Source organism: Rhinolophus sinicus, linkage group LG03 (genome assembly GCF_036562045.2).
Source record: "Rhinolophus sinicus isolate RSC01 linkage group LG03, ASM3656204v1, whole genome shotgun sequence".
NCBI lineage: Eukaryota > Metazoa > Chordata > Mammalia > Chiroptera > Rhinolophidae > Rhinolophus > Rhinolophus sinicus.
In genome coordinates this window covers 147,770,686-147,795,110 of record NC_133753.1, presented here as the reverse complement: position 1 = coordinate 147,795,110, position 24,425 = coordinate 147,770,686, and the positions used below count along the sequence as shown (strand labels likewise).

The 24,425-nt window shown below is 36.2% G+C and overlaps 1 protein-coding gene across 1 annotated transcript in view; it reads left to right on the top strand.

Moving 5' to 3' along the window:
- The window catches only part of MSH3 (mutS homolog 3), a 143,459-nt gene that overhangs the window by 100,464 nt on the left and 18,570 nt on the right, over nucleotides 1-24,425 (top strand). Inside the window, exon 20 of the mRNA XM_074328782.1 lies at nucleotides 18,135-18,292. Coding sequence (XP_074184883.1) covers nucleotides 18,135-18,292 — 158 coding nt within the window. The remainder of the gene's footprint in view (nucleotides 1-18,134; nucleotides 18,293-24,425) is intronic.

Sequence of the window (24,425 nt, the reverse complement as noted above, 5' to 3'; positions counted from 1 at the left end):
CTGTTGGGGTGGGGGATGCAGTTAAACTGGTTTACATAACCTTAGCATATGTTATGTATATTTAAGTTGGAGCCAGGAGTGAATCCCATACAGATATAAAAACTGTCCCAAGTCACAGGGCCATCGCTGGGCTGAACTAAATAGAAACATTGAAACTGGCCTGTAGAGTAAATGATAATGAAGCAGAATCATTAGGAGTCAAAGAAAAAAAAGAAAGCTTTGGAAAAGACCAGAGAGGCAAATCTTAAAATAGAAGATTTAGTGCCACCATTACAGTCCTCTGTCTTAACAAGGTCCTTTGTCTTTTGTTGCAGCCTTTGTTTTAAAGTCTATTTTGTTTGGTTGTAAGTATTGCTTCCTCAGCTTTTTTGTTTGCTTGTTTCCATTTTCATGAAATATCTTTGTCTATCCCTTTACTTTCAGTCTGTGTTTGTCTTTCAATCTGAAGTGAGTCTCTTGTAGGCAGCATGTGTAAGGGTCTTGTTTTCTTATCCATTCATTCACCCTATGTCTTTTGATTGGAGCATTTAATCTATTTGCATTGAAAGCAATTTTGGATAGATATGTAGCTATTGGCATTGTTTTCATATTTTTGATCTTTTTCATCTTAAAGAAGTCCCTCTAACATTCCTTGTAATACTGTTTTGGTGGTGATGAACTCCTTTAGCTTTCTCTTGGAGTGACTGAGCATTTTAAAGGGAGAAAGAGGGAATAAGGAGGAGGAATGGGGGTGGGGAATAGGGGAGGGGCTTGAGCAGATTCAAGGAAGTGAAAACATAAAAAGCAGGAAAGAGGATTGGTTAATGTAAAACCTGTCTGGGTTTACTGATAACTGGTGCTTATACCTTCCCACTGGGATTAGGAAGAAATGGGAGGGTTATCTCCTCTAATGTTTGCATTTTAAGGAGATGGTTCTTAAGTCCTTGAAAACTGAGTTCTAGGTAGGAGAAGATTTACATCTCAAACAGGCAGAGAAAGGATTTATAATTGCAAGTTTTCTGAAATAACTGCTCTCAGAGGAGGTTCAGGGGCCTATCTGCCTATCACTAAGTTTTTGGCTGGAACACACAGTAAGTTCTCCAGACAGCACTGAGCTTTCTCAGGCTGGCACTGTAAGGGGAACTGGGGTCATCCTAAGGATGTGGCCTCGAGCTGTTAGAAATTATGCTAATGTTTGTTCTGGCCTCTTAGTGGGGAAGGTAAATGAAATGATTTGTGCTGAGAGGGTGCAGTTTTTATAGGACAAGTGTGAGGCTTAATCAAGAAGAGGACTCAGAGGAGCCTGACTGGAATTTGGTCGAGAAGAGAGTCTTTGTCAATATAGAGTAAAATTAATCTGGCGATGAGATCAAAGAATTAATATGTAGGACATGGTTAAGCGAGAGAGGTCTTATCAGACAATGAAATGGCTAAGATTTCAGAGGATGTGTTCTTCTGAGTGATGGCAAGATCTTAGTGTTCTGCAGAGGGGGCCTTCCTCAGCTTGGTGTCCAGGTTCTTGGCATCTCGAGCAAAGAATTGAACGAAACACAGAAATAGTGAATGAATAGTTTAATAGAAGAGATAGTACACTCCAAAGAAATGGGAGTGGACCCGAGCAACAGAGAATGGCTCAAGAGCCATTGTTAGGAGAGAAAGTACACTCCACAGGGTTTGGAGCGAGCCCCAAGAAAAGGCAAGGCTCAGGAGGCTCAAAAGGGCTCGGACTGGTGAGGACTTGGAGTTTTTATCTTTTTTCTCTAGAATGGGCTGTTCCTTTCTGGGTGTGGGAACACTTGATTGACACCTGTGATTTATAAGAGGCTATTACCTCATCTTTTTAGACTGCGCATGGTCCTTCCCAGAATTCAGTCTGTTATAATGATATTAATGAACTTCCAGACATATGTATGATATTATAATGATTGTATAAGGAGGCCAGGTGAAATGAAGGTCTTTGTGGCCTTTACTGCGCAGGTGTGAGTGGCCGGTTTAATCTAGTTGGGTATTTTGTACCCATTTGTCCCTCATAGGGGTAGATAATTACAATGAAAAGGGGGAAGTTTTGGGCAGAGAGGGGAGGTCTTTTGGGCGGTCACATTCTGTAGATTATGCAGGAATGCGGAGACCTGATGTCTATCTTTAACTGCCTGCCTTGTTTTCCCCTTGAGAGATGTGATCCCCTTAAAATCTCTGTGGGAAGTTGAGGGACAGAAGGTCTTTTCTTCTGTATCTACTTCCTGCTGGACAGGGCCGTAGAGCTGTCCCTACCTATAGGGGGATTTATGGAGCTCTCACCCTATCTGATCTCAGGTGAGAGGAAGGGGTCTTGAGATCTGCCTAGAAGACCATGTTGGCTTGTTTGGTTGCGACTGACAACCTTACTGGGGCATCCTCCACATCCCCAAGGCCCCTGAATAAGGAAATATTAGATTTTAATGAATCTATTCAACCAGTCATTCAGGTGTTGTTAATTGTCCAGGAGTTAGGCCCAGAACTGGTAGGAGAGAACATTAGGCTTCAATGATTACAATCAACAAGTATGCATCAGAAGTTTTAGGGTAATTATCCAAAGCAGGGGTAGAAGATTTCTATGATTCAGGTTAAAAGTTTCTATAGTGAGGAGCCCTTTCATTTGGCCTGTATCACTAGGTATGGCCAAGGAAGGTGACTAGCAGAAGTGGAGGTCTTTGCAATGAGGAGATCAAGTAAAGAGTTTGGGAAAGAATCATCCATGTGGATGTTGAAATCATCTAACATAACAGCAGGATTTGTAGTGGAAGATGAAGGTTGTCCAGGTATCAGAGATTCCAGGAGATGGAGACTGGTGACCTGGAGGTCTGTAGTGTCTGCACTGAGGACAAGTAGAGATGGGAAAGCCCTGAAAAAGCAGAACTGGGAGAACCTCTGAACACTGATACTTATGGTAGGATGTGGCAAAAAGCTCAGCCTCCACATCAGAGGACTGAAAGGAAGTTAACAGCCAATGTATGAAGGAAATGTTAACCGTGGAGGTTAGAAACTTGGAAGCATTTGAGAATTTTTCAGAGGACAGTGGAAGAATTGAAATGTAGGGAAGCAATTGGAAATTAGCTCAGAGAAAAGAAGCCCAGAACATCAGAGCAGCCATCCTGGGCTGTGAGCAAGGATGGTAAAGATATGCGCATGGTCAATTTGGCCAGCCACAAGGGTGGTAAGTGAAAGGCAGTGCTTTGAAGTACATCTAGTTTAATGTTACATTCTGATACCATACAAAGACTTTCGGTATGGTGTCATACCAAAGGTTATAGACATAACCCAGTCCCTAATGTCTATAACCTTGCTCATTCTCATTAGGGAATTTATAAATGACTTAATTTATCAAACCAAGTTAATAAGTACTAATGCTTTTGTTATCTTTTGAAAGAAGATTATGTGAACATAAGAATTTTCAGCTCCCATAATACCAGTAGGGTATAGCTTTTTGGAGAAAGTAATGTGGTTGTAACATTTAGTACCTTGGTTTGTATTTTACTTATAAATCACTTAAACATCATTTCCTTTTCCTGTTCCCATCATCCCCCAGCACACCAGCCAGCTTGATCCCAAGCATGTTATCCTTGACATTGATTTTTGTTTTGTTTCTTTTCTCCCCTCTTTTCCTCTTTCTTTTAAATAATGTATTATGCTATTTAATAATGCAATATTTGAGAACATAAAACAGCCTTCTGCCTAATTATAGGAATGTTTTAAGGAAACATTGAAGTCTTATATTTAAATTTTTACCAAATAAATGGAGTGGTTTATTCCAGCAAGCACCTCAGAATATTCCAGAATATTCGATTCTTTTACATATGCTTTTTCTAACTTGAGTAGGAGTTGATATAGAACTGTTGCTATGGTGAAGTGCATTCTATTTTGCAGGGTATAAAGGGATAGTGTTAAAAAGAACTTACTATGTAAAACTCAATTTAAAATATTTTTTAGGTGTTATAAAATATACCCTGAAAATAATTTTCTGAAAGTCAAATGACATTGTTGCTTTTGGTAATCATGTAATTTTAAGAAATGGTCTTTTGTATATGTAATTATAAGTATACTTTTCTGGGTTCTGTATGACATGAACTTATGGTGCTTCTGAAGAAGCCCTCTTTTTCTCTCCCAATTTTAGGAATATTTTTCCCCGCGTATTTCCCAGTCTTGCAGTTATTTATGAATTTTTTGTTAGCATTATTTTATGAATACCTTGTTCTTACAGATTTTGACACACTTACTTTTTGTGTCAGTATTGTGCTTCATGTCAGACTTACAAAGAAGAAAGAGATATAATACCTCCCTAATCTGGTGGGAGATATACCCAATTAAATTAACACCAATCAAATACTTAAAAAGAGGGAACTAACAGTTTGCCCAGTAGAAAAATTGGCAATAGACTTGAACGGGAGCTTCAAAGTAGAGGATATCTAAATTTTCAATAAACAAACTAACATTAGTTTTGACCTGCTATATTAGGTTTCCTGGCAGGAATATAGCAAAGAACCAAATAGAAAGGAACTATGACTTTGTGATGCTTGAGGGACATTAGGTGGATGTAAAGACCAGGAGAGAGGTCTGAGCTAGAGTTATGGGGTTGAGCGTCATTACGGTGTATGTACAGTGAGTTTAGAGTCTGGATATGTCACTGAGATTGTATAAGGAGGTATAGGAGGCTGCTGAGAAAGCCTTCTCAGGTATCAACACTGAAGGACTTGTTTGAGTGAAAGTGTTTAAATGAAGAGACCTTTTCAAGAATCTTTCAAACGTAGTTTCCCTACCTTATTTTTAGAATTTAGAGTTATAGTTTAATCTGAACATGAAAAAAATAAAACTACAACGGTAACAAGATGCTATTATATTCCTTCCTATCCTTTAAGACTGACCTCTGCCTCATCTTCTAGGGAGCCTTGTTTGATTTCTCCAAGCAGAATGGACAGGTATACTCTTTCAAACCCTGGTTTTGGTTCCCATCCCATCTAATCTGCGTATTGGTAGACTTAGCAGCCTCTGGATCGTCCCACCTGCATCTTGCCCACCTCCAGTTCCCTCTCTACTCTGCCGCCACAGGGCTTTTCCTAACATGTCCTGTCACTGTACCACTGGAATTAATGCTTCAAATTCCAGCCGTACACCCAAGTTACTGTGCTCTGGGTCTTGGCAGATGGTATTCCCTCTGCCTAGAATGTCATCTTTTCCCACAGCATTCACTCCTACCTCACACACACCCACACTCCACCCCCCTCTCCAGCTCCTGCTTTTCTGTACGTCTTGTCTTGGATATCACCTCTTTCACTCAGCCGTCCGTCAGCTGGGATGGGTACTCCTATCACATACCCAAACACTCTGTGTTTTTCCCCATTTGAATATTTATCCCACTAAATTATAATTGCCCTTTTTTGAGGGTGGGCCATGGTTCCCAGTGGACAATGCGCTTGAAGAGAACAGGGAATATGCTCGTAGGGTTTAGTCATACTCCTATCATCAGTCATGGTTCTTTGGCACACAGCAGGCACCCAGTCAGATTTGCTAAATAAATAAGGATTAGCTAACAACCTGGAGCAGTGTCCAAGTCTCACTTTACATTTTGTCTTTTTTTTTTCTTGGCAAATTTTTATTTTTCAGGATATTATAAGGGCATTTTACAACTTACAGAATAACTGTCCTGTAGAACTAGAAGAGAGATTAGGGATCATTTAGTATAATCACCTCTTCATACTTGTGAGTAAACTAAGACCCAAGACGGGGAATTGCCCTGCCAGAGGTTACCCAAGTTGGGGAGTCTTGAACTATTACCAAAGTATAAAAGTATTCCAAGGCAAGCCAGTGCTTTCCAACCGTTTTCACTTTGCAGCACACACAGGAAGTAATAGTTTGAAAATTAGGGTTTTTAGTTTGTGGGCTTTTTGTTTTGTTTTTGTTTTTAATATAAATAATACAAATTCACCTTATTGGGAGAGGGACAGGGAAAAAATTGTGGTTGACAATTTCTCAATTTGTGGAAGGGAGGAAAATGAGTCAAATGAACAAAGTAGGAAGATTCACAGGCAATGCTGGAACCCTCTGGGTCTCTGTGGCCCAGGGGAAGGCCACAGCCCAGGTGTTCTCCAGTGGGACTGGGTAGACACAGGAACCCACAGTGCCTTCTCCTGAGGTCAAGGAGAGGCCTTCAGCGCCTCAGTCCCTAGTGCTGAGTGTGGCATATGTAGGTGCTCATATATTTGTTACGTGAATGATGCTTGAAACTGGTAAAAATGAGAGAGTACAGGAAGGAACCAAGGCCCGCAAACTGCCCATTTCCTCCCTTTTCCCAGGGCAGATACTTTCAGCCACCCAGAAATGTTTGCTTTGGCTATATAAAGTTAAAAGTAAGATTAATTGCAATAATATTCATAAGCTATTGATTCTTTGTACCTAATTACCAAGCAGAACAACAATAATGCGTACCATAAAATATGTCTGAGTTTTAAGCTTAATTTAATTTTGTGGCTGAATTATTCTCGGATTTTGCTGTGTGTTTTTCACATAGCACGATCATTGGATCAATGACACGGAATCCTAGTCACTGCTAAATAAATAAGCGCTGCCTCAGCTCAGGGCCAGCATCCTGGGTCCATCACTGAGTACACTGGAATGATGGTTAATATTGGAGGAAATATTAATGGCATTTTAACATTGTATTTTGTCACGTCTCTCCCCTGGCGCCCCTTTCTTTCTGCTTCTGAAACGGTGAGATAAAAAAGGGCATTTTGTACGATAACTGATTACTTTTTAAAGTGTTCTGACCTGCTGTGCTGCTGTCTCTGCCCAGAATGTTATTCTTCTCTCTTCCTGTCCTTTATTCATCTCCATTGATTGAACTCCTACTCATCCCAAAAAATACTACCGCCCCTGTACAATCTTTACCATCACTCTGGCCAGAAATGATCTCTTTCTGTTCTAGCACTTTCTTGTTCTGTTTTTCAAGTTCTTAACACGTACCATGTTAGGGTACACAGGTTTGGTGGAAAAGTGCCCCACAGTAATAGGAGAAGTAAATTTAAATTCTGGTCTGCTGTTATTTTACTGTCACCTTGGGTAGGGCACCGTACTCACTGGGCTTTGGTTTCTTTATGTATCAGATGAGGGGGTTGGGCTGAGTAACAACTAGCAAGCTCTCTATGGAATGTAAATTGGGCAGCATCCAGGCGTAAATTGGACCTTTACCTCAACATCTCAACGTACGACATGTACCCCTCGCCAGCCTCACTCTCTTCCTTAGTGTTTGTAGTTCACCTTAGGTTAAAAATGTAAGGAGTTTGGCTGAGAGTTTTTCTGGAGGAGGCTTTATCTCGAGTGTCTCTTACTGTAACCTGCCATTGATTGACATTTTCAGAGAATAAAAGACTTTGAAACTGCCAAACTTTCTCAACAGTCTGCAGCAGCTATAAAAATAGTTCTACCATGATTCTTTTTAAAACAGGTGTCAATATCTGTACCTGTCAAGTTAGAAAGCATTTCTTTTGCACGAAACTAGCTGATGCCCAAGTCTTGGAAGTTAACACATGACTTTTTTTTTTCTTTGCTGTGCATCTCCTGACGTCAGGGCAATTCGGACTAACTGTCATTCCAGTGTACTCAGTGATGGACCCAGGATGCTGGCCCTGAGCTAAGGCAGCTCTTATTTACTTAGCAGTGACTAGGATTCCGTGTCATTCAGCAGGGATCCCCTTTGAGACATCTGTCAGGAGATGGTCTTCATTTAACATCCCACTTCTGCTACTGGGCAATGTACTTAGCTTTTCCAAGCCTCTGTTTCCTCACCTGTGACATGGGAATACAGTACTACTATTATTACCCCATGAAACTGTTGTGAGAACTAAATGAGGTGATGCATATAAAATCAGTAGCACGATGCCTGACACTTGTTATCTGATTTTATTATGATACCTTCAAATTTACTTTTTATTTTTGCATCTCCACTTCTCTTTTTCTCCCACAGAAGATGGGGTTAAATGTGGCAGTTCACTAGATCTCAAAACTTCCTCGTTTAGATGCGATATTTTGATTGTTGATACACAATACTAAGATCTTATAGACTGAGGCTATCCAGAAAGACATTGTCAATACTAAGGTAAAAACTTTAAAAAATGAATTTCTAGCCTCTCCAAACATTCATCACGGCAGTAAACGTCATATGGAAACAGTCCCGAGTGTAGTACTTCAGCTTTTCTTTACTGTCAGTCATCCATCCATCGCATCCATCCATTTATGTGTGGTTTCTCCAGGACTTGCTCTGTGCGTGGCATCGTGCTCAGTACCTAGCATAGGTGTGGGCACAGTTTGATGCATTCCCTAGTAACTTCAGTAAGCTTCAGAGTGAGTAAAGACGTGGTTTTTGGCAACTTTCAGCTTCTGGCTATTCTGTTACAATGATTACTCATCCTATCTGGCCTTCCAGATAGATTTGATGTGTTTTTCCTTTCTGGAAGCTTTTTATATCTGGTGCCTCAAATACGTATGATCCTTGCTAAAAGATAGATGAGCACATCAGTTATGTGAAATTTCTTGATCCTTTCCTTACTATGTCATCTTGGGAACTGTAGAGGAAAGGGAATCAGATATTCCTGACTAGTTTCTGAGAGAATGCAAATGAGTTTTTCAAATGTAGGGGTGGTGAATTTCCCTGCTGTGGTGCCTTTCATATATTAAATTCATCTATTTGACAATATTCATTAAGTGCCTTCTTTATGCAAGTCTTTTCTCTAGGGATGAAGATGGCATAGTCCCTGCTCTCATGGGAACTTACATTCTACCGGTGAGATTGGTAATAAACAAGCAAGCAAGAAAATTAAGGACATTTCAGAGAGGGATTAAAAAGTATAAAGGAAATAAAACGGGCGGGCGTGATAGAGAATGACGAGGCAGAGGGGCTTTAAGTAGATTGGGTGATCAGGCAAGGTCTCTCCTGGGAGTCGGTATTTGAGCTTAGACTTGAATGGAGAAAAGGATCCAATTTCAAGGAAGAGCCACCCAGATGGAGGGAGCAGCTGAGGAAAGGCCTTAAGGAAGGAATGAGCATGGAGTCGTCAGCAGGTGGAAGAGGAGCAGAAGTGGAGTCTGCTGAGCACTGAGGGGACATAGAGAGGGTGGGAGGAGATTAGACCAGAGAGGCAGGCGTGGCCTTTGGACCGTGGTGAGAAGTTGGGGGGCTTTGTTATAAGTGCTCTGTGGAGCTATACGAATGCTTTCAGCAGAAGACAAGTTCTGTTTTACTTTTGAAGACAGTCACTCTGGCTGCAGTGTGGAGAATGGACTGTGGGCAGAGAAGCAGGAAGACAGACCTGTTAGGATCCAGTGCAGTGGTCCACCAGGACAGTAGCAGTAGAGATGGAGACAGGTGTTTTTGCATCTCAAAATATCTCCTGATTCTTCACAATCTTGGACCTTTTTATCTGTTAGTACTATTTACTAGAGTGCCCAGTATACAATTTATCTCTCATGGGAGGTCTAAATATTAGGGCTTATCAGGAAAGCAACCATTTTGTCACCTACTAGTTGAGTTTAGTGAGTCGAGAGCATTTCACTCCTTGAAAGCTCAAAGTTAGTTCTTGTCTGAAATCTTTAAATCCGGGGTAGGCTTGGAAAAAGTGACCACAGGTTTGATTGGGGTTACCATGCACCACTTTCCCCAAGTACCTCATGCAGGTGAATTCCATAGCTTCCCTTCTTCTAAGCAAATCTAGAGCAGAGCTCTGGTGCTAATGTAGTTCCTGCCTGTTGATTCTACCCATGGCTACATAGCCACATAATATGACCGAATTTGGACATATTATCTTTCAGAGAATCATGGAATTTGAGAGTGAGAGAATCATTTAATTCAACTTCCTCATTTTAAAAGGGAAGAGACTGAGATCTATTATATTGACTTGCCCAAACACTGGATTAGAAACCACCTTTCGTGACTTGTGGACCAATTCTTTATTCTTTTCCCACTGTGTCATTTCTTTGTTTGTCAAGGTTCTCATAGAAATCAACACCACAGTAAAAGTTATTTCAAACTTTTTTTTTTAAAATAATACTCAAGCATTCAGTAAATGGATGTCAGTACCTCTCATTGTGGCAGAACGCATTCACAGCTCATTATGGATTGAGATTTGGGATATAAGAAAAGGGAGAAAGAAGGGGAAGAAATTGCTCCCCAAAACAACCACTGTTAACATTTTGGAGGATTTCCTTTGTCTTTTCTTTGCATTTTATTTTAACATAGCCATGATTTTTTCATATAAATATTTTTATGTCCTGATTTTTCCACAGTATTACAAAAATATCTTTTATATTATTAAAAAGTCTTTCCTAAATTAATTTTTAATGGCTTCATGATATTCAGTAGTATGAATATAGTATAATTTCCTTAAAAATTTCTGTTTTATATCCACTTTTTGCTATTATAAATCTGCATTGGTATCTTACAGAATTGATTCTTTGGAGTAGAATTCGTAGTTCAAAATGTTCATGGTAGAAAATTTGGAAAACTAGAAAAATATAGAGAAAACAAAAATCGTCTATAATTTCAGAATCCGAAGATAACTATTAATAATTTGGGTTTTATCCTTTTTAGTCATTAAGTGGCTTGTTGCTCAATAAATAAATAACTTTTGTTAAAATCATTTAGTGGAGGATCATGTGTAATTAGACCGTCTGATTTGTCAGGCAAGACAGGTAGCAGCAGATCATGTTGGTTATTTCAGTTATTTCAGTTATTTCATTTCTCTTATTTCAGTTTTAAGTACTTTTTCTGGTTTATAGAACTTTTAAATGCTAAAAAATATAAAATTTTAGTGTTGAAAGAGACTAGTGTTGAAAGAGTAATTTTGTTTTTTTCACCTTCAATAGGAAGCCTTTTGATAACCAAAAAGTGTGACTTTTAATGAAGTTGAATGTGTCAGTCATTCCTTGAATGGGTGAATGCTTTTGTGTCTTATTTAAGAAATAATTTCTCTATTCCCATGATCATAATAATATTTACCTGTAATTTCTTATAAATATTTTAAAGTTTTTCTTTTCAGATTTAGGTCTTTAGTGATTCAACCTAAAATTTATTTTTGTATAGGGTGTCAGGTAGGGTTCCAGTCTCAGATCTTTCTGTATCGAAAAATCAGTTGTTCAGCACCAGTTTTCAGATAATCCATACTTTCCCCCATCAATGTGCAGAATTATTTCTGGACATATTCAATTTCCATATTTTCATGGAACTCTCTTGGACTTTTTTATTTTTCACTGGTCAGGTTTTTTTTTTTTTTTTTTTTTTTCCTTTATCCAAAAATCATACAGTCTTACTTACTATAGCACTATAGTAATTTTTTGCATCTGGTAGGGAAAATTCTCCCCATCTATTTTCCTGGTAGAATGTCTTGGGTTTTATTTAGCATTTGCTTCTCCATTTCATTTTAGAATCAACTTATCCAGTTCTTTGAGGAAAAGATTTGAAATTTTTATTGGAATTGCATTGACCCTATAGATCAGTTTGGGGGAAAGTTGACATCTTTATGATATACTATGGTGGAATTTGTTTCTCAATGAATGTAGTATACGCTTACTTTGGTTCTCTTTAAGTCCTCTCAATAAAATTTAAAAATTTTCTCCTTATGGTTTTTATATCTTTTATTATACTTATTACTAAATATTCCTTTTTTCTATGTGGGTCATATCTTTTTAAAAATTACATTTCCTAATTGTTGCTCTTATAGAAAAATGCAATTGATTTCGCATTTTGATCTTAAATCCAGCCATCTTGCTAGCCTCTCTCCTTAATTATAATAACTTGTCTAGAAATTCTTTTTGGTTTTCTTTGTAGGTCATAATGTGTATGTGAATAATGACAGTTTTGTCCTTTGTAGACCTTATACCATTTATTTCTTTTATTGTCATGTTAAGCTGCCTGAGACCTTCAGGATAAGGTTGAATAAAAGCAATAATTAATGGTTGATATCCTGTCTTGATTGGTCTAAAGGAAATGCTTCTAACATTTGACCATTAATTCTGGTGTTTGCCATAGACCTTTGGTAGGTACTCTCTAGCTGGTTAAAGAGGATCTCTAAGGATCATTGTGTTCTATTAGTTATTTATCCCTCACTGGTGTTTAGTGTCAGGGAGAGACGTGTTTCCCAGCTAAATAAGCTCCCAGCTAAATTGTTTAAATGTTAGAACTGTGAAGCCTAAGTTTTTATATAATATTTCTCTATATATGCAAAGAATTGATTTTTGTGTATCAATTGGCTCTGAATTCCTAAAGTTCAAATAAACTAAAATCTTTGTTATTCTATAGGAGAGATGAAGTACTCAAGGAAGATGTACTTGGTCATGTGGTTCTAAAATCCAGCAGTTTCTGTGTAGTTCAGTATAAAAGAAAAATGTCATTCCTTTTAAAATATTGGGAAGTGTCAGATTTGCTTATTTATTTTTCACCAACTTACTTACATGCCATTTAAATTCAGAAGAGAGTAAAGTTTCTATTCGTGTAAGTGCCAGAAACATAACTACTAACCAGACTCTTAAAATTCGTTTCATATTGACTTTTATATTAAGCCTAAGCCAAATTTATTTTCATTTCCTTTAGTTCATTTTTTCCTTTTCAATTAGTCTATAGTGCATTGGAACTTTTTCTTCATGCTCTAGGCTGCATTAGACCTCCTATAGTTTTAAGAAGCAATGATTTACAAACTGTTGCAGTATTTTTAGTTTCAAAGGAATTTCACATGTATTTTCTTATTTACTTTAAACTTCACAAAATTCATGTAAGGCTAGGATGTCCATTCCTCAATCTTGTAGATGAGGAAATGACATGTACCTAGTTAATGGCAAAGCCAGAAACTGAACCCCAGTCTTCTAGCTCCAAGTGCTATTACATTATGCTTTAGCACTACAAATCTTATTTATTAAAATATTTCATTAAGGTAATGTTTTTAGAAATAACCTGTCAAATTATTGATTCTCATTGAATGAAAAAACTGAATCAAATAATAAGTAAAAATACTCTTATCTTTCAAGGCAACGGAACGAATAAGGTATCTACAAGATTAGAAATATATATATATATATATATATATATATATATATATATATATATATATACTTTTTTTCTCATAGCTTTTCTAAATTATTGATTTAAAAAATTTCTGTTCCTACATTTCTGTCAGCCACCCTCATGTGCTCATTGAGTTGCTAATTCCAGTTCAGACAATGCACTTCACATTCAGGGGGCCTTAGCATGGCTTGTGTAACCCTTCAGGGCGTTATTCGTCCTTGTATTTATCGTCTTTCACTTTCCATTGTGTGCTTTTCTCTAGCACTATGTTTTTCTGTAATATGCTGGAAGTCCAAATAGCAAAATGTCACTTGGAAGTTGTGTGAACTTTTCCTAAATTATGTAAATGTGGTAGTAAAGAGTTACTTGATTGTTCACGATGGTTATCCATGAAATAATTAAATCTTAAGATAATTCATTTAAGTAATTTTAACCTACATAATAATTCACAAAAATGAGAAAGTGTGGAAAACAGTATAACAGACATCCACTTACTGGTCACTCAAATATTAAAGAGATTGACATTTTGTAATATTTAGGTTTTTTTAAAGTAAACAAAATGTTACAGATATATTTGAGGACATATGTCTTCAAATTGCCATCCCTTTTTCTCCCTCTTCACCTCCTATCCTCATCGGTAATCATCCTGATGCTATTTATTATCCTTCTGAAGGGTTTTTATTCTTTTATTTGACATATATATGTATCTTAACAATGTATAATGTTTTGTGTATTTTTTAAACGTACATAAATATGTCACACTGAACCTATTTTGCAGTACTCTGCGTTGTAAATAATTGGACAGAGTAGATCTATTAATTTTCCTAATGATAGACAACTAGATTGTTTCTATTTTTTGTCTATTGTAAATACAAACAGTAATAGAGTGAACAATTTTTAAAATATCTTTTTGAGCACTTGTATATTTTTCTAGGGTAGATTCCTAAAAGAGGAATTGCTGGGTCATATAGACCAGTATATGGAATTATTAACTTTGCTAGACATTTCCCAATTATTCTCCACATTCTTGCCAACATGCTACATAAATACACTTTTAAACCTCTTGATAATTTATTGAATGGGAAAAGTTATCTCTTAAAAATTGTTCCTTCAAAAATTTTTACTATTCATATTTTTTTATCCTTGCAAATGAATATTAGGAATCGCTTTTAGGTCTTTTGAAAAACACTACTGATTTCATTTTCCTTTTCCTGATTGATATATTTTTGGCATTTCGTGTTGTTTCTTTATAAATATTCCTGTACTTTGCCCATTTTCCCATTCTTTTGGTGTTATTAATATGTAGGAGTGTTACTTCTTTGTTATCTACTTCTTTCATTTTGTTTTTGGTGACTTCTTATAACAAGATTTAAAAAAAATTAATTTTACATCTTTACATGTTTTTTGGTGTACATACTACACATTTCTGTTGGACATATACCTGGGGGCAGAATTGTTCAGATATGTCTATTTTCAGCTCCAGTAGATTCTGCCAAACAATTTTCGAAAATAGTACAATTTATTCCTGAACAGCAATATGTAAGAATTACAATTGTTCTACATCTTTGCCAAAGCTTAGTATTGAGGTGTATTTTTTTTTAACTTTCGCTATTGTGCACATGTGGAGTGATGTTGTCTCTTAATGACTTGATTTGCATTTTCTTAATGATTTGAATTTGAACATCTTTTCACATGCTTATTAGCTGTTTGTGTACTTTCTTTTGTTATGTTCTTTTAAACATTTTTCAACTATTTTTCCTTGGGGTTTATAGGAGTTCTTTACATGTACTGGATTCACATCTTTGGGAAATATAAAATACATATACGTGTCTTCCTATCTGTAGCTTTTTATTCTCTTAATGGCATCATTTGATAAATACAAGTTCTTAATTTTAATGTCTTCTAAATTTTCAATATTTTCCTATGTAGTTATTGTGATTTAGATGTTTAAGAAATTGTTGTCTACCTCAAGGTCATATGTTACTGTCTAATAACCTTGTTGTTTTTCCTTGTCTTTCGAACCTATAATCCACCTGGAATTGACTTTTGTTTATGATATAAGTTAGGAAATCAAGATGTTTTTATTTTTCTATATGGGTAGCCTTTTGACCCAGCACCAGTTATTAAAAATACCATCCTTTGTCCATTGTGCTTCAGTGTCACCTTTGTCATAAATTAAGAAACTTTATACACATCAATCTGTTTCTTGACTCTGTTCTATTTTACTGGTCCATTGGTATGTCTGTGTGCCAGAATCACACAGTTTAATTATAGTAGCGTTGCAGTATTGAGCCTTCTAGTCTATAAAAATGGTATATTCCTTCATTTAACTAGGTCTTCTATAATTTCTTTCAATAACGTTTTGTAGTTTTCTGTATAGGGAGGTCTTTCTCATTTTGTTAGATTTATTCCTAGGTATTTGAATTCTTATGATATTGTGGTAAATTATATCATTAACATTTAAAAATTTTCAATTACTTGTAGTTACAATGTAGAAATAAAATTGACTTTTGAATACTAAACTTACACCAAAAAATCTTGCTAACTTCATTTATTCTAATTTTTACAGATTTCTTTAGATCTTCTGGGAGCATAGTCATGACATGTAGGAATAATGAGTTTCATTATTTTCTTTCCCATGCTTATGCCTTTTATTTCATTTCACTGCATTTTTTTTAATGAATGGAAATTCAGTTTTATTAAATGCTTTCTCTATATCATTGGAGATCATCGTATAATTTTCATTATTCTGTTAATGTGGCTCATTATATTGATTGGGTTTTGAATTTTTAACCAACCTTGTATTCCTCAAAACTCTAAATGGTTTATATATCCTTGGATTGGCTTATTGATATTTTATTAAGAAGTTTTACATATATATGTATGGGTGAAATTGACCTATATTTTTTTTAAAAAAATAGTTTCAGGTGTACAAAGAAATGTAATAGTTAGACATTTACACCCCTCGCGAAGTGATAACACCCCCCCCAATCTGCTACTGCTGTATCATCATATATAGCTGTTACAATACCATTGACTATATTCCCTATGCTGTACTCCACATCCCGTGACCATATATACATGTATGTGTGTATATATATTTAATTATAGTTGACATTCAATATTATTCAGCTTCAGCTTCAGGTGTACAGCACAGTAGTCAGGCATCTGCACAGTGTATGAAATGATCCCCCTGATAAGTCCAGTGCCCATCTGGCACCCTTCATAATCTTTGCAGCATATTGATTATATTCCCCAAACTGTATTTCATATCCTCGTGACCTATTGACTACTAATTTATGCTTTCTAATCCCTTCATCTTTTCCCCCATCTCCACCTCCTTTATATTTTTCTTTCTTGTAATATTCTTACCAGGTTTTGATATTAAGATTATATTGGCCTTCTGAAATGATTTGGGAAGCATTCCCTCTTGTTCTATTTTCTAGAAGAGTTTTTGTAAGATTGGTTATTTCGTATATGTTTGCAAGAATTCAGTGGGGAAGTATCTGGGTTTGGAGTTTTTCTTGTGGAAGGGCTTTTAATTACAGATTTAATTTCTTTAGTAGATATAGGGTGATTCAGATTTTTCTGTTTGTCATTTTTGTCAGTTTAAAAAATCTGTTCATTATGTATAAATTTGCAAAATATTGGTTATGCCATATATTTGGTGGTTGGGCTTATTGTTTTTTTAATCTCTGTAGGAGAATTCATTTTATTTTAATCATTAGTTTCATCATTCTACTCACACCAAGTTTATTTTTTTTGTTTTACTGTGCTAGGCTCTTTCTGTTCCAAGAAACACAGATTCACTCAAGTTTCTTCAAGTAGTGGAGAGTCATTAGGCTCATTGTAAAGCCACATGTAACCATAAGAGAAAAGAATCACACAGGAAGACCAAGATCTCTAGCATAGCTTGGGTTTAGGGAGACTGGAAGTATATGGTTCATTAGAATATGAAACAGCTTTAGAGATGGAACAGGTTTTGTTTTTATTCCCTCAGTAGTAAGACTAATCTTTTACTTTGATACCTCATCATCTGCATACAGTTTCTCAACTCCTCTTAGCTCTTCTCTAGTTTTTATTTCCCTTCATTGCTGACTACCCTCTTTATCTCCTGCTCTATATAAATTTTCTTCATACCTTTTGTTTCCTCATAACTTCGTCCTCATGGTCCCCAGTGCCTTGTGGCCTTCTGTGTTTCTTTTCAACCTCTGCTCCAATTGCCAACTGATTGAACCTCTCCATGGTCCTGAATTTAAACTCCCATAAGATGATTTGATTAGCCTAGTTTAAGAACACCTTTTATTTGGCTACCTCCTAGGCTGTTGGTCAGTTATGGATTGGTTACTTTTGACCAGGCAGGTATTGCCAAGGGTGGTAGGTTCACATACCATAGAACGTTGATGCCTTGGGCTAACTCCTCTGCAGAGGCCTGTATTTGGACAATCTCCCTTAGGACAAGTCTGTACGTGGCAAGTACTAGAACTGGTTAATACAGGCAAGTTCTAGAGATTATATCATTGCAAGTATTTCAGCTCTTCTGCCTCCTTCACATTCTGTGGTGAAACAGCAGTGAATAATTAAATGCTGACAAAACTGATGCCTAGAATTTGGTATTATAAATCTTTTTAGTAGTCATCCGTCTATAACTGAAAAAATTCATTTGGTACCGATCCAGATTAGGGCCTTGTGCAATTAGACATACAATTGTAGTTTTAAGATGGACAAATGGAAATTGATAGATTTTAAATGGAAGCAATGTAAAACACACACACATTGGCAGATTAATGAATATTTAATGAGAAAGCCATAGTGATTATTCAGTTCAGTTGATTCTTGTTATTTCCTTTTTAATGTCTAGAAACAACTGTGCTGCTAAGAATTCACTTTTCTGCAATAGCACAGGTCAAGTTGAACACAAAGAGAGCCTCTTTCCCTTTGTGATACTTAATCAGTAAATATTTAAATACCACAGAGCAGTGTTTTGCCTAATGCATTCCCATTTATAGAATCAATTGTAAATATTACATAAGAGCCTCTTTGGTATAATAAGTGAAATTGCTTTTTAATTTTCTAGGGGGACTCAGAGAGAGTAATGATAATTACTGGACCAAACATGGGTGGAAAGAGCTCCTACATAAAACAAGTTGCACTGATAACTGTCATGGCTCAGATTGGCTCCTATGTTCCTGCAGAGGAAGCGACAATTGGAATTGTGGATGGCATTTTCACGAGGTAAAGACATTACTTCTATTTGAATATATTTCTGAAATAAATCAAGCCTGTATTGTCACATGAATTTTCTTTTTTGTGTACATATTTAGATGAATAGATATGCTTTTAAAATATTTAGAACTTAGGAGCTTGAAGACATTTCATTGGGAATGTTAATACTAGAAGAGACATAGGAGATCGTTTTGAGTAGTAGTTTTCAAGTTATTCTTAGTTACTGAGTTCTTACTTTAAATAAAATCTTATGTAGAAGATCAGTGTTTAAACAGATAAAAGCAGATCTGCTCTGCCTGAATCAGAGTGGAAGGCTCGGAGACGTGGCCTCTAGTACACCCTCCTCGTTTTTAGGGTGGGGAGCTGAGAACAGAATGAAGAAGGCATTGGCCTAGGACAATTTAACTCATATTCTTTTTCACTCTAAGAACATTGCATGCAACTGACTAGGTCTTACCCTCAATTTCATGCCTTATTAGGAATATGGGTGAAATACCCTGATCTCACTAACTAGAATTAATAGTTAAATCTATTTGTTCAATTTATCAATTTAGATTTATCAGTTCTTAAAGTATTATTTATACTTCTTATATGTACATTTTGGAAAATAAGTGAATATAATCCATAGTGTGTAGTCAAGCTATGTATAATAAAGAGTGTGATTTACTGTCCAGATTAATATTTACTTAATATTTGACTCTGGAGTCCCATCAGAATATATCACATGTTAATATTGATGTACTTGAGTACACATTAAAATACTTAAAGCCTGATTTTAATCAGAGAGTGAACAAAGAAAAGCAACCTACATTTTTTTTGATGCCATATCACCAAACAGATATTATTTTGATCTCCACATATTGGTAAATTAACTCAATATAAGAAATTTAAAGACTTTTTTTTTAAGTTTTTTTTTTAATTGTAATTGATCTTATGTTGTGTAAGAAAAATATATTAGGTATTTCCTTTTGGCTACATTATTAGGGAGAGTGACTGAAATTTAATAAAGAGAAAAAAGAGAAAAAGCAAAGAAAATAGAAAAGAAAGAAAAGAAACATCTTGGATAATGTAAAGTGGTTTGTGTGGAAGAGAATCTTATTAGTGAGGAGAATGTTAGTTAGGAAGGTTTTTAGATACAAGTAATAGAAAATAAAATAAAGGTTAACTGTTCTCGTATTAATAAGAAGGCTTGAAGTAGATGACTGCTTCTACTGTTTCAGTGGCTGTGCAATTTTGTTGGCCTTTCCCTCACTGAAATTCCCCTCCTGCATTTTTTTCTTTCTGTTAAAATGTCATTGTTTAAGATCTTGCTTAGATACCTCCTCCTTCTTGAAGTCTTCCTTGAGTCCCATAGCCAGAATTAATTTCTTTCATCTCTGTACTTCCATTATACTTGGGTTTTTCCTCTTTTAAATCTCTTACCACTATTAGTTTTATAGTTATTTGTGTACATGTAACATCTGATACTGTGTTGTCTGTTCCCAGAAGATGAGTTCCATATTTTGTACGTTTGTCCCCGTCTCTTAACCTAGAACTTTGCTTTGTACATACATAACAGACACTCAAGGACAGGGCTATTGAATTAATTGACCCTTAAGTCAAGATCAGGGAAGTAGAAATCAATTTCATAGACAGTGGGGAGTCCTTGAAGACCTGTGGGTAGAAGGTAGTGTGACCAGGGGTATAGTTTAGGTCTCAGGAAGTTTAATCTGGCAGCGCTGTGAAAGATCGACTCTAAGAAGGGATGATGGACTGCAGTCATGCTTGGGGACATCCTGAGCACTTTAATTAAATTGATGGGAATGAAAGTGGACAAGGGACAGTGGAGAAATGTTGTAGGGTTAGAATTGACAGGCCATGGCAACTACAGTGGATGAAGAAAGATAGATGAAGAACAAGAGATGAAGATTAAGGCATCAGGAGAAGAGATAGGTGGTGCCTTTGGTAACTGGGAAATTCGGGAGGAGGGTCTGATTTCAGAAGTAATCTTAACTTGTGACACTGTGGCACGGCAATGAGGCTACATGATAAGATGATCGTTACATTTCTATGTCTTAGTAGAAATTATAGTAGACACAGAGGTATTACAAGACTTTAGCATTGGCAGTGCCATCCGTCTTGTAACCCAGGAAGTGGATGGTATGGAATGTGCTGACATCGAATATGAGCTGCTTTCTCCAGGCTGATGGCATGATGACATGCTTTTATCGCATGAACCAGGAGCAGCCAAAGGGAGCTAGATCAATTATCAATAATTGTGTAAAGGAACAACTAAGCGTTAAATCTTGCCAACACCAGATTCATTATTTCAGTACAATAGTATTCATTCTGAATTAACTCCTTCAAACAGATCAGTTTATTCAGCTACTTAGGGGTACATTTCAGTTACCCAGTCCTGGTGGACCCGTCCAGAGGTAGTAGTCTTGTTACAGTGCATGAAAAAGAGCTGGTTAGAAAGCCTGGCATTCTGTATGATTCCACTTTTGTATGAGAAATTATATATGTAAATATATGGAGAGAAAAACCATCTAGAGAGAAGGCTGTAGTCCAGAATATGAGGAATATGGCATTGTGGTGATTTTTCTTTTCTTTTGCTTATGAATATTTTTAAAATCTGAAATGAACATGTAACAAAAGCACAATCTCCCCCCAAAAAACTAATTAAGAGCAATATCAATCTAAATGAGATGAATTAGAGGAGTCTGGTGTAATGCTTATATGGTCCTTGTCTGGAAACACTTTTTGCCAGGGCAAATTTCTCTTTCCTACAGAGTAGCATGGAATTTGGGGTTCTAAGCTTTACACTTTCGCAGGTATTTAAAACTATCAGACCTTACTTTTCCAAAAAGTTTTTAACCCAGCCTATAAATAACCTACTTTTTCCTCCTTTAGGTACTGATGGCTTTCTCTCTGGATCGTTATACAAGATTGGTGTCTTTAATTTTCATAACAGAAACATTGCCATTTGTACATCTAAGACAATGAATTTTAACCTTTAATGCACATTGGATTTTTTAAATGGAGCTTTTAAAAACTATTGATTCCTGAACCCTACCATTAGAAGTTCTCAGTTGACCTGGGGCAGGTCTGGAAGTTGAATTTCACAAGTGTCCAGATGGTTTTGAAGTATAGCCAAGATTGAGAAGCATTTCCCCGAGCCCTTGCTAGACAGTTCAATTGTTATGAAAGTGATAGATGCTTATTATGAACACTATTTAATAGTATAATAGGATATAAGGTGAAACTTATCTTTTCCCCAGGTCGACAACTACTAATGGTTCTTTGTGTAACGTTCCACAGATTTACAAGTATACATAAATCTTCTCTTTTTAAAATGGTATTATACTAAGCATTGCTATCATGTAGCTTTTGGTTTTATTTCCTAATATGTGCAGGACATACTTTCCTGTTCATGCATACAGATTAGTCTTGCACTTTTTAATGGCTGCGGTATATCTACTAGGTAGAGATTCCTTGGTGTCTTCAACCTCAGAGAGCTCCCTCTGGGACGCACTGCTCTAGTGTAAGAGCCCTGCTCTGCTTCCTGTCCATTACCCCATCCTCACCCTCTCTTCCTGTTGCCATTGGATAGGCGTCTACGTGGACCATATTCTCTTATATCCTAGGAGCTTTACTAGGATATGGTTTACTATTATGCCCTCATGGCTTTAACTTTTTTATTATGAGATAATTTAGACATATAACAATCTCCCATGTAGCTACCATTCTAAAGAAATAAAGCATTGCCAATACAACTGAACCCTCAATCCTTCCTAATCCTGTTCCCCGCCACCCCATCCAGAGTAACTGTTCTTGTTGACTCTGGTTTTCATCCCATGAATTTCTCTATATTTTTACTACATAGGTGTGGTTTTTTGAAACAATACATAGACTTATTTGGTATGCTTTTAAACTTTATTAATGTACTATCTCTCACTAGGTTTCTTCTGTAAGTGGCTTCCCCCCCTTCAGTGTTATATTTAGGAAATTCATCTATATGGATACATACAATTCTAATCCACTGATTTTTCTGTAATCATGTTATTCCATTGTCTGTATATACCACCATAGTTTATCCATTTTCCTTGATTGATACTTAACATGATTCAAATTTGTTGCAAGTATTAACAGTCCTAATACTTGTCTTATACACGTCTCCTGGTGCACATAAATGAGTTTTCTGAATTTAGGCTTTATCTAGGCACGGGATTGTGAAGTGTAAGAAATGTGCATCTTCTTCTTCAAAGAGGCTGGACCAGTTTAGAATCCCACCAGCAGTGTGTAAAAGCTTGTCCTTATGCTTTAAAATGAATTTAGAGGAAGAAATACCTATTTGATAATGTTTCCATATATTCTTCAAAATTTCTCATAAGGACATTTTCATTTCTGTTACTTAATGAAAATGAAGTGCTGTGTGCTAAATCATTTCTGTTAATGCTAAGGAACTTTTTCTCTCCGTGTGCGTGCTGTGCCTGTTTCCAAAGTGATGTGAAACGAACGGCCAGGCCTCCTGTTATCACCAGTGGCTGCTTTCTCTTTAATTCCTTTTTGTCTTGACTGCCAAGAAGGCAAGAGCTAAATTCAAGGCTCAGATGCAAAAGCAAATTTGGGTTAGCTTTCCCCTTCTCTTAACATGAGAGTATGTCTCTAGCATGATTCTTAGAACAGCTGCATCAGACTGAGAGAGATGCTTGTTAAAAATGCTAGTGATGGAAGGAGAACTGACTCTGGGTGGTGAACACACAATGCAATATATAAATGATGTATTATAGAACTGTACACTTGAAACCTATGTAATTTTACTAACCATTGTCACCCCAATACATTTAATAAAAAAAAAATGCTACTTTTTAAGTCTTATCACAGACCTATTAAATTGTAATCTCTGGGGTGAGACCACAAGATTAGCATTTTAAGAGCTCATGCTAAATTTGCTCTCAAAATTGAGAATCTAGTCTATGGCTTGTAATCTTAATTTCATCATATTCATTGCAATTCTTCCAGTGTAAACATATTGTTATTCTAAATCACTTCAAATCCTTTTTGTGCCCAATGGGAAAAATATTAAAATCTAGCAGACATGTGCATAAACTTTGGCTCCCGACTTTATCTTTAAATTGCTTATTTTTGTATTATTAATTGGACATTTACAACACTGGGTTTAATTCATGCATCCCTAAATATTCATTGAGTGCCCACTATGCACTGTGCGTTGTGTTGTAAGACGTATAAATAAGTGCATGAAAAGCTGTAAACAGATGGCTTTAGGAATCTTCTTTCTGAATGTTGTAACCTCATATGAACCTTTTCCAGAATAAGAAGCATTTTTTTTTTAGAAAAGCAGAATTTTGGCAAACATGTACATTTGGCTTTAATTGATGTACTTATATCAGTGTATTGTGATATATGTACTCATCAGTGAACTATTTTTAGACACATATTTCTAAGGATCATTATTAACATCTTTGAGTACACCATGGAAAAAGAGATCTGTTTATTAATCCTGATGAATGCAAACTTAAACCTCATTCAACTTTTTAGGCTCAGTAATTAAGTTTTAGAAAAGCAGTGAATTATTGTCTGGTTTTAAAAAAACAAAACAATTGGCTTCTCTCTGCATAATTTATTTCTATTTATGTCAGTTAAATGTTGGTGGAAAGCGGTTTTTACATTAAGTGGCCCCTGGTTAATCATTTTCATGCCATGCTACCCACGTAAATTCTCTCTTATGGCACCGAGCTTCAGGGATGCTGTGTGCTCAGAATGCACCAGTGTGTTTATTGTGAGAGAAAATTGGAAGGTAATAGGCATTCAGATGCTTAAATGATTTTAATTGTTTGCTTTTGACTGTGTGGATAACTGGTTTGTTTTCCCAGTTTAGTATAATTCAACAAATATTGATTGAGCATCTACTGTGGCGTATTGGTACTCTATTAAAAAACACATATCCTTTTGGACAGGAAGGAAACACATTAAATCAGTGCATATCTTCTACTGGGTAGTAAATACCAGCACTAAAAATCATATGATAAGTGATATTTTACTAAATGAGTAGGCTGTTACGAATTTTATTGGCATCAGAAATGTTACCTTATGAATGTTACCTTATAAATGTCTGGTTTATTCAGCTCCTGTAGCTGTG